Source organism: Cenococcum geophilum (assembly GCF_001692895.1).
Source record: "Cenococcum geophilum 1.58 unplaced genomic scaffold K441scaffold_18, whole genome shotgun sequence".
Lineage (NCBI taxonomy): Eukaryota > Fungi > Ascomycota > Dothideomycetes > Gloniales > Gloniaceae > Cenococcum > Cenococcum geophilum.
The window spans coordinates 990,406-1,002,186 of record NW_027137576.1 but is presented as its reverse complement, the minus strand read 5'-3'; the positions used below and the strand labels follow the sequence as shown (position 1 = coordinate 1,002,186).

At 37.4% G+C, this 11,781-nt stretch overlaps 1 protein-coding gene across 1 annotated transcript; it reads left to right on the top strand.

Moving 5' to 3' along the window:
- The first annotated feature begins 8,931 nt into the window (after positions 1-8,931).
- Positions 8,932-11,130, top strand: K441DRAFT_659034 (uncharacterized protein). Its single transcript, XM_067648455.1, has one exon. The coding sequence runs from the start codon at positions 8,967-8,969 to the stop codon at positions 10,701-10,703; it is 1,737 nt and encodes a 578-aa protein (XP_067504560.1). The 5' UTR covers positions 8,932-8,966; the 3' UTR covers positions 10,704-11,130.
- Positions 11,131-11,781: the final 651 nt, after the last annotated feature.

Below are 11,781 nucleotides of genomic sequence, written 5' to 3'. Positions count from 1 at the left end.
TAAGCGACCCTACCCTATAACTCTACCGGATTTGCCCCTATTTAACTAGAAATAGGTTACCTACCCCGTATAAGCTTTAACTGGGAAAGACTAAAAGGGCCCTAGACTATACGCAAAAAACTATCTTATAAGGAAGCCCAGCAGTACGCTAAGCACTTAGAAGAAGTCTGGAAAGTAGCCCATATAAACCTAGAAAAGGCTTAGAAATTAATAAAATAGTAGGTAAATAAGCATAGGCGTGAGCCTGACTTTACTATAGGCGATATGGTTTAGGTCATGATAAAGAACTAGAAGATAGAATGGCCTAGCCGTAAGCTAGACTATAAGATGGCAGGACTATATAAGATTCTTAATAAAGTAGGTAACTTGTATAAGGTTAAGCTCCCAGACTTAATTAAAGTCCACCCTATTTTCTTACCGGATAAGCTACGGAAAGCTATAAATAACCTACTGCCCGGATAAAAGAATGAACCTCCCCTGCTAATTTAAGTTAATAATAATGATAAATAAGAAATTAAAGAAATACTAGCCTATAAACTTATAAAGGGAACGTTAAAGTATTGTGTTAGTTAGAAAGGATATAACCCGGACCCCACTTAGTACCCTATATAGAACTTTATAGGTAGCCCTTATAAGCTTTAGGAGTTCTATAGCTGTTACCCTAATAAACCCGGACCGCTAAAGTACCTAGATAAGTGGATAGAGTGCTAGTATAACGAAGATAATAAGCTACTAGAAGAATATAAGGATAAAAACGCCCTAGAAATTTCTTAGTTATATAAGGTGTTAAGATATCCAGGAACTTTAACCGGCGGTTAAAGTTATCTAATTAGTTAGATTTTCTTGCCAAGACTTTTAGCGGCAAAGCCTAAGGGCAGGCTTTTTTGGAGGGGGGGGTAATGTTATGGCACTGGCAGAACTTGGTAGAACTTGGCAGAACTACGCACCGGCAAGTTGCTACAGATTGCCGTATATTGCGGTCACGTGACGCGAAGATCGTATATAGCTTCGAGCGGCGCTCCCCTTCTTCTCCTTTCCTTTCTTTAGCTTTAGATTCTCGTTTATAGACAATCCAATCGTACAGGCTTGCGCGACCATTTTGCCGTACTTATGTCTCAATTGACTGAGTCGCTAACAGTTATCTACTTTAATAGCTTGCTTAATAAGCTTTTCTATATCGCTTAGATTATCTATTAGTATTATAGTTACTTAAACTTTAGCCTTTAGTCCCCTCCTATACTAAGCTATTAACGCCCCTTAGTTTTACTTAGTCTGTACCACTAGTGTCTAAACCTATATTATATAGTCTATTACTAATCCCTTCTATATAAGTTAGTATAGTTTCCCTTTAGCTATTACTACTAATTCCAGATCTTTATATATCTATATTACGTTAAGAAAAAATTTACCAGCATCTAATTTTACTTTTCTGCCATTTTAGCATTTTCTAGCATTTCTAGCATTTTCTAGCATTTTGCAGCTAAATGCGGCATTTATTACTAAGTACTAGTATTTAGCCGCCAAATACCGCATTTATAATTGAGTATTAGCATTTAGCTGCATTTATAATTAAGTATTAGCATTTAGCTGCTAAATACTAGAAAATGCTAAAATGGCAGAAAAGTAAAATTAAATGCTAGTAAATTTTTTCCTAATATAGAGGCTCCGTATAAAGCTCTGCGCGAAGCTCTACACGAAGTTCTATACGAAGTTCTGCACGAAGTTCTGCACGAAGCTCTATACGAAGCTCTGCACGAAGTTCTACACAAAGTTCTGCACGAAGCTCTGCATAAAGCTCTGCACAAAGCTCTACACAAAGCTCTACACAAAGTTCTACACGAAGTTCTGCACGAAGCTCTACACAAAGCTCTACACGAAGCTCTATACGAAGCTCTATACAAAGCTCTACACGAAGCTCTATACGAAGCTCTATACAAAGCTCTACACGAAGCTCTACGCGAAGCTCTACACAAAGCTCTATACGAAGCTCTACGCGAAGCTCTACACAAAGCTCTATACGAAGCTCTACGCGAAGCTCTACACAAAGCTCTACACGAAGCTCTACACAAGGCTCTATATAAAGCTCTGCGTACAGAGGCTCTGCACAAGGCTCTGCGCGAAGCTCTACGTACAGAGGCTCTACACGAAGCTCCGCATCGGGTCCCCGCTATATTCCTGATAGCCTCTACACGTACCTCTGCCAAGTATACCCCCTATATACACCTAGGTAGCCACCTCATTTTTTACCCTTCCTTACATCCTCCCTACCTAGGAAGACACCAGAACGACAGCCAGCAGACGACCGTCGCCGGAGCTAGACGACCGTCAGAGCCAGACGACCGTCGCCGGAGCCAGATGACCGTCGCCAGAGCTGGACGATCGTCGTCAGAGCCAGACGACCGTCGTCAGAGCTGGACGACCGTCGCTGGAGCCAGATGACCGTCGCCAGAGCTAGACGACCGTCAGAGCCAGACGACCGTCGTCAGAGCTAGACAACCGTCGCCGGAGCCAGATGACCGTCGCCAGAGCTGGACGACCGTCAGAGCTAGACGACCGTCGTCAGAGCTAGACGACCGTCGCCGGAGCTAGATGACCGTCGCTAGAGCTAGACGACCGTCGTCATCGCCACACGACCGTCGCCAGAGCCACACGACAANCGTTTAAACGACTAGCCAGCGAACACAATAAACGATTCGATCAATCGATCGAATCAAGGTGATATAGACAGGTAGGCACAGACAGGTAGGCACAGATAGGTAGGTATAAACGGGTAGGTATAGATAGACAGACAGACAGACAGATAGGTAGGTAGGTAGGCAGGCAGGCAGGCAGGCAGGCAGGTAGATAGGTAGGTTAGTAGATAGGCAGGTAGGTAGGTTAGTAGGTAAGTAGGTAAAAGAAAACCGTCGCTATATTATATTAAATTATCTAAAATAATATAATTTATTTTGCACTAACTGCATAGGAAAAGCAATATTTATTTATTACTTAAAGTGAGTAAGATATATAAAATGCGTAAGAAGGGCATTATATACAAAATGTGTAAGAAGGGCATTATATATTAATTGCGCATTAAGTGCAAAATGCGTAATTAGCTGCACTGTATTATTAAATATAGCAGTATGCCGCACTATATTATTAAATATAGCAGTATATAGCACTATACCGCACTATATTATTAAATACAGCAGTATATAGCAGTATGCCGCACCTTAGTTAATACTATATGCTATACATTATAGTGCGCGGAATGCGTATTTGGCCGCCAAATGCTGCCAAATGCTGTAAAAATGCTGGTAAAATTTTTCCTGACGTAGCCTACTAGTAAATTCTTCTTAGCTTAAGAATATATACCGCGCTTTTATATTAGTAGTTACTAATCTATTAGCTTATATCTCTATAAGATAGGGTTTAAACTACTTTAGTACCTAAGCTGTTAAGAATAACCCTATATATACGATCTAATCTCTAGCTTAGTTTAACTTCGTTCCTTTATACTAGATCTTTAATTTTATCTATATAAGTAATCCCTTTAGTTTATACTTTTGTTTTAAGAATCTTTTAATTAATACCATCTTAATATTTTCTCTCTTTATATCTTATAGTTATAGGAGTAGCGTCTAATTATTAGTATTATTTTGCTCTACGACACTCCTAAGCTGGTTTATTATAACTACTACTAAGTTATTATTATATATGCTAGTATCTCCTCCTAATCCTAAAGTAGTTATTATAATAGGTAGTATATTACTTAACTTTCTTTACTATAACCTTAGTAGTAAATATATAATAAAGCCTCATAGGAAATACTACGGTAGACTTATTAATAGGCTAGGTATATAGGTTAAGGAATAGTTAACAACGTAAATATAACTAGTAGAGTAGGTTGCCTAATAGATTAGCTTTAATTATATTCTAAGATTTACTATAAAGAAGTAAACCATCTAAGTAGGGACTGTAGTCCTTTAAATATATAATACTGCGCCTAAGAAATATACTAAATTTATTAGTACGTTAGTATGTTAGTATATTATATTCCTACGTTCTTATATTTTTATGTTCCAAACTTATAATATAACTAGCTATATAACTTAGCTACCCCTTATTCTATAGCTTAATCGGTTTTAATACCTCTTATACTATCTTAACTAACCTATTTATATCTCTCCTTAGTAGTGCTACTACTGCTACTATAAGGTCTATAATAGAAAGGATATAAATAGGTTAGTTAAGATAGTATAGGAGGCGCTAGAACTAATTAAGTTATAGGATAAAAGGTAGCTAAGTTATATAGCTAGTTATATTATAAGTTTAGAATATAAAAATATAGAAACGTAGAAACGCGATAATATACTAATGTACTAACGTACTTAGTATATTTCTTAAACGTAGTATTATATATTTAAAGGACTATAGTTCCTACCTAGATAGTTTTCTTCTTTATAGCAAATCTTAGAATATAATTAAAGTTAATCTATTAGGCAACCTACTCCACTAGTTATATTTATATTATTAACTTAATCTATACTTAGCCTATTAATAAGTTTACCGTAGTATTTCCTATAAGGCTTTGTTATATTTACTTTAATAAGCGATAATAATATATAGTAAACTATATAATAAAGTTGAAACATTATATAAGGAAAGAAGTTAAGAAAATGGGAAGAAAGGGTATATATTATTAGCTTAGTTACTTAGTTAATATATATATAAAGCAGAATAGAATTTAGGTAGTGGTCTTAGCAAAACTTAGTAGGATTAGTAGACTTAGTAGAAAATAGTAAATTGCCGTAAATTGCCACTAGATTGCTGTTAAATTACTATTTTATAAGTTAGTAGAATAGGTAGATATATATAAGGTATTATAGGGATATCCTATAATACATAGGAGGATTAACGCAAAGTAGTAAATATTAGGTAGTATATATTTAATTAATCTATAAGGAAGCTAGTAAGGTAAAAAAAACTCTACTACTACCTCTATAGAGCCTCTAGATAAGGGCGAGGCCTTTACTAGCAGCTTAATTAATAGAGAGAAGTTAATAAAGCTACCTATAGATTATTCTATAGAGCCTCTTACGCCTCTATAACACCAAAAGTTTATATAAATAAATATTACGTAATTAGAAAGATAGTAGTAATAAGAGGTAGATTCTTAACTAAAGGAGCTCGTAGATTTAGTAGAGAAGCTAGTATAGAGCAGGATTATACGGTTGTGTAAAGCTCGCGATATTTAAAATACGGAGCTAATTAATTGATAAACTAGTCGTATTAAGATCGCATTTTATTTAAAGCCTTTTGGGCAGCTTTTAATCGATTTGCGATAAAAGAAGTATTTTACTATTAGGCGGTCAAGGCTACTTTTCTAATTAGGAAGGTGCAAGAACTTATAGCAGCGACCTGTTACGGGACTTATACGTTCTTACGTCTCTGCGCGTTTTGACGTTCTTAACCCGTTACGTTCGTCTCGAGACACCTACGCATGTTCCCCTATAACCCCTATTTATACCCATACTTAACCTGTTTTGTTTTTATATCTAAATATCTTTAAATTAACCATGTATAGTTACGCGTACGTAGCCTTCTTTAATTACTACCCCGTTTAGTATATTGTATTCTAGCTCGTGCCTACTTCCGTAACACGACCTTTATAAAGCAACTACTAAAATATACTAGATAGCAAGAATCGCTCTCTATTAAAACCCCTACCTAACTAATTAATAGAAGGTCGCGCTAAATGTATATATAAGCACTAAAAATTAGCTTTAATATGTCCTACTACTTATCTGGCCACCCTATTAGTACCAAGATATATCTTTATATAGCTATTCCGGTACACGCTAATAAGTAGTCTACCCTCTTTCTAGGGTGATTTAGAGTTCTGAATTGATAATAATATTATTTTAGTACAAAGACACGTCTTGGTGCTGGTGGGGTGGCCAGATAGATAAGGTGGCCAGATAAGTGGTTGAACACGTTATCTTCCGTCGTTAGTTTATCGAAACCCCCCTATTAGCCAGATAAACCCTCCTAACGCCGGTCTTACAACGCTTGGCAAATTTTCCAACCAATTAGCGAACAATTTCTAGCATTCCTACGCTTAAAAAAAGCCTAGCTGTCCCTAATCCAGAGATCTTATTCTAGTTTCCGCTGTGAAGGTTTTGCGCCCTACCGGTTCCCGGCTAAAATACCATGTCCACTCTATTAAAAACTCTTAGCATCTATTCTATTACAACAGCGCCTCTACCCTAACGCCTCTCTTTATTTGCGTTGAAAAATTGTTTACAATAAAGGTATAGCTAGAGTGAGTCGGCCACCCTCCCTGCGAATGCTAGTTATGTATACTAACCTTATTTGCTATTCTATTGCACGTTATATATTGTAAATACTTAATTTAGTTCTTAGCGTTCTGTTTTTTATATTTTTTATATATATCTATTATATTATACTACGTACAATACTACGCATGCAGCCTTAGGCTATAGCGCTATAGTTCTATATACATAAATCCTTTCTAGGCAGCTTAATATATACTAGTAGCTATATCCTAGTAGTTTATAAACTCCTAAACTAGGAGTTTGTGGTTCCTTAGTAAAATACTAAGTTTCTACAACTACTAAGGAATAAGAAAACGGTAGGAAAAAGTATAAGAGATCTAAATACCTATCCCAATTCTTTTGCAATTTATTTTTATCCTTTTACTCTTTAATATCTTTTTAAGAGCCTAATAGGAGTTACCTCCTCCCAGAACCCTATTTGTTTTATTCTTCTATAGAATCTTCTTTATATACTAGTTTAGCTGCTTTAAGAGTCTTACAGTCTTTACTATTAGCAAAATATTTTTCTTTACAATTAATATAAAGAGGGGTAGTATACTTATAAGGCTTGCCTATTATTATATAGGTAGAACAGGCGTGGTCTTTAGATAAATATACAGCCGTATAAAATCTATAGGCTTTAGTAGAGCATCTATCTCCTATATAGCCAAATTTTTGGCAGCTTATGCACTGCGTAGTAGGAGAGACTTTAAGGTATTTTACTACCTTAGTAGCTGTACCTACAATTAAGATCTCTTTTTACCTAAGGATTTCTTATATTTTTTCCTCATTCTCTATAGTAAAAACTATAAAGCTAAATCTGGTTTATAGATCGTGTCTTTTTACACTAAATAAAATCTATTTAGGTAGTCCTTGTATCCCTATAGGATTAAAGGTCTTAATTTCTTCTTTTAGAAGCTTAGAGCCTCCCTCTCCTAAAAAAGGTAAGGTAGAAACCCTATGGGCTATAATTTAAACCTAGGGTTCTAGTTTTTATTCTCTTTAAAAAATAAAGCAGTTATGCTAGATATTCTTATATTTAACTAGGAAATCTACATTATACTCTCTTACAGTTATAAGGAGAATATTTTATTTTCCTTTAGTTCTAGCTATAGACGCTAGTACTAGCTTTTCTACTTATAGTTTTAATATAAATAGTTAATTGGCTTTATTTCGTATAGAGAAGGTATTTAAAAATTTGTCCTTTTTGTCTATAATTAAGACTAGCTTTCTTTCTTATAGCTGCTTTTTTTTACTTTTAGTAGAAGTAAAACTCCTACTAAAAGAAGAAGGGGTAAAGGGTAGTAATAAGGAGGGTAGGGACAATAAAGGAGAGAGGTCCTTCTTTAGCCTCTTTATATAAGTTTCTTTAATAGGAGCTGCCTCCTTATAAAGAGCTCTTACTTCTTCTTCTAATCCTTTTAGGATATATTTTACCTTTTCTTCTTCTTCTTTTGCAAAGGGGTTTTCTCCTATTAGTATACTTTCTATATAGTCTATTAGCCATCTAACTTGTTTTTCTTTTTCTTTATCTTATAGCCCTTTATAGGCCTTAATTAGGTTTTCTAAAGCTTTGCTTAGATATTATTCTAGAGAAGGGGAATAGAAAGGTATACTAGGCGTACTAGCTATAGTAGTCGTTAGTTTTATTATCTTTTTTATAGGTTTTTGGTTTTCTTTTTTAGAAGAAGACTAAGGATGTCCTTTTTTTTCTCCTGTCCTAAATAGGCCAGGAGAAGGAAAAGGGAGAGAAAAGGTAGATATAGACTCTTTATCACTTATTTCTATAAGAGGTTTTTTTTAAACCTATTAGGCCTTGGCATTTTATATCTTATAGGGGGGTTTCCTAGTTTTTACAGTAGATAATAACCTCCTTAGGTCTCTTATCTCCTAGTCCTAAAGGTAAAAAACTAGGCAAAAAGCCTTGCTAGTTTTTACTATCCTTTTATACCCTTTCTCCTTACTAATCCTACTAAAAGATTTCTAGGGAGATTAGGTTAAAGGTAGTAGAAAAACTAGCTAAAAAAGACTAGTATAGTTATTTTCTTTTTCTATTAGAAGTAGAAAAAACTACTAAAAAAAAGGACTTATTAGGCTTTTACTAGCAGAAAAGCCCTAAAGGCAATCCTCCTCTTATTAAAGAAAATCTAACTAAAGGAGATATAGAAAGGTACCTATACCCCCTATCTTATTAGGCTTTTGCTTTTTTATAGAAGAAAAGCCTAAGAAAAGTCTATGTTTTGTAGTTCTAGTATTAGTGATAGTAGTAGTAGTAGTAGTTTTGGTGTTTCTATCCGTGCCTTGCTTATAAGCTATAACCACCCTTAAGAAGAATTTTCTGTTGGGGAAAAGGGGGTAAAACGACAAATAAATCCACCTCTAGCTTGCTAGGCAGTAGGAATTAGGTCTTAAGAGTTAGGAAATTGATTGTTTTTAATGGAAAGATGGGTATGCGTAAGTTTTAAAGTGTGGCGCTACCTTTTGGTAGGGTTGCAGTGCGGTGAAAGTTTTTTTAGCGTTCTGTATTTGGCTTAGCTTAGCGATTTTTAGGTGGAGCGACTGTCACATGCTAAGATTCGCGAAACTTTTATTCCTATCACACATCCCTCCTCAACTACATACTGGCATCGCATTAACCATCGACTGGCCATGGCGCTTGACGGTACTGCACTCGTTGCACTGATTATCTCCGTTGTTGCTCTAGTCATTGCGTTGGCTCAACTCCTTGCGCAGATTGTTGGCACCGTTGAAGGCCACCGAAAGTGTCAAGCCTCTGTTATGGGGAAATGGAGCGAGCATACCCACCGACATTGGCGTTGGACTCAATTTCGATTCGAGACACTCTTTACTACACCAGAGATTGTCCTTGCACCTTACGACCCTAAGCACTCCAATATAGTTGCAATAACAGGGGAGGAGCAGTCTCGTACCGAAACATATGTTCCAAAAGAAGATAATACGATAAACGATCCGAACGGCGAGCTGGCGTGTTGGATACCTCTTCTGATGGCCTTGCACGAAAACAGCGCTGCTATATTTAAGCAATTACTCCCCGCTGAGCCAAACAAGCGGGCACCTCCTCCGAACTTAAGCTGGCCTGCTGTTCGCAAGAGGCAAAGATCATGGGACTTTATGCCACCTGACATCGCACGACCTTTCGCAGCCGCCTCAGCATCTGAAATTGCAATTCTCGCTTGCCGCATGGGGGTGGTGTGGGAAGAATTTCGGCCTCCGGAGGGTATCATGGAAGGACAAGGTGGGGAGCACATGTTTTCAGCGATAAATATTCGTGGGCTTGGAACCCTACTAAGCTACACCAGAGTCTTTTACGGAAACGGCCAGGTCCCTCGAAGTGATAAGACACAGCCCCCACATAAGGAGTCTAATGCGGGGTCTAAAAAGTCTAAAAAGAGCTCGGATATTGAGAAAGGAGCAAGAGAGAATGAAAATCTGGATGTTGTTCCGGCCCGGATCAAAGCTGAGCTATGGGTATGCACTCCGGAAGCTGATCGCATGTGGTTTGGCATACTTCCGGGCAATCCGGAACTGTCTCTTCCCACTTTCACTGTCGGCACTGATAAGGATGTCTTTGCAACCCTTCAACAACTTGACCCTGAGGGCGTCGCAGTGCAGCATCTTGTACTAATGCAAAACCATCATCGTGGTTACCTTCATGGCTTCTGCGATATTGTGCCGATGGTCGCACCTTGGCTGCGCCAGCCAGCCTCGCAAGTCAACTGCTATCCCAAGCCCCTCGGGCAGAATACCCCAGGGTTAACCTGGTTCTGCGTAGCTTATAATGTCTTCTATGATCAACTTGTCGAATACAACAAAAATAAAGGCACTATTCAGACCCGCAAGATCGCAGATCGCTACGAGAAGCTCAGGAAAAGTTATCCGAGGGAGTGGGATGGTATCATCGAAGGGTTAAGCGACCGCCCTGTGAAGTATTACGACATGCTGGAGACCCTTTATGACGAGACTACGGAATACTTCCGAGGGAATCAACCGGCGACTACTTACGCGCACAATAAAATATGGAACCCGAAGCACTATATGGATCTCGTTACGGCCCATCTCCGAGAAGCACCCCGATCCTACCCAGACGCCTTATTGGCGATTGCGGACGGTCGCGGACATGGAATATATCCCGATGGAGAAAAATACTGGAGAGGTGAAGCAATGATGTACTACTGGTTTTACATGCCGGACTACGTACGGACCATGATGTGGAGAGGCTGCGATAATGCAGACCTTGTGGAGGAAGCTTGGATCACGTTGATTTTCCGGGCTTTTCTGTGGATGCGTGCCCACATACCGTGGGAGAATCCACGTCCTCTTCCTTCTCAGTACTACGGCAGTCGATTGCCAGTCTACATCGGCTAATAATCGGCCACTACTCACGGCTATGACTTTCTAGCTAGGCTCTACCCATGTCTTCCTTTAAGTCTCTATTCGTTATTTAACTTACTTTAGATCCCTTAGGCAAGAACCGAAATATTCGTTTATATAACTTTCTACCTACACCGTTAACACAGCTAAATAGATTGCTAATAGTTTAGTCGGATGCTAAAATTTCTACATTACTATAGAAAAGTTAGTAAGTTAGATATATATATTATTTATAACTAAATCGAGATTATTGCTGGCTTTTGGCGCTATCTATATATATAAAGTATCTATCTATAGCAGTTACATAAAGGGATATTTAATTTTTACTATATAATTAGAAGGTGTAGGGCTATAAGGTTACTCTAGGGCTAGTTTTTAGCGGTTTTACTAGTACCTAGTACTTAAATCTATTAAGGATTTGCCGTAAAGCAACTAGATACTCCTAAGTAAAGCTTTTACGCCTAATAAGATATTACCGCATTCTACTATATTCTGCTATATTTTAGAAACTCTAACTTATAAGCTAACTAATTAGGATTTTCTATACCCGGTATAGAAAATCGCTATTAACTTACTTACTACTAGCGCCTTAGCGGCCCTCTTAATATCTTAACCTACTACTTAGTAATTCTTATACTAAGAGCGGTATACTATACTAGAAGTAAAAGTTAAGGCGATAAAGGTTAGTGGTCTTAGTTCTAATATATAGGTAAAAGGCTTTTAATAACTACTAACCTAGTTGCTAAATTTCCTAATATAAATACCCTAAATCTTTAGCAAACTAGGTAGCGCTTTAGCGGAAAAAGTAGTTTAAGTAGCTATTTAGGTTAATTCTAGTGGCTACTAGATAGGAGAAAAGTGTTATAGGATACCCCCGTAATACCTTAGGGGTTGTTCGGTTGCAAATCGCCTCCATTTCATATCTGTTTAATCCGTGAGCCTTTTAGTGTCGCCCGTTTTGTAATTAGTGGCGGCTACTACTATGGCTCATTTGAATATGTAATTGAGTCGATTGTTTGGTTGCAGCTCCATAATAAGGCTCCATATTTGGCTTCGCATAATATGCGACTAG

Coding starts and splice junctions, on each gene's coding strand:
- K441DRAFT_659034 (XM_067648455.1), top strand. CDS start 8,967: ATGGCGCTTGACGGTACTGCACTCGTTGCACTGATTATCTCCGTTGTT.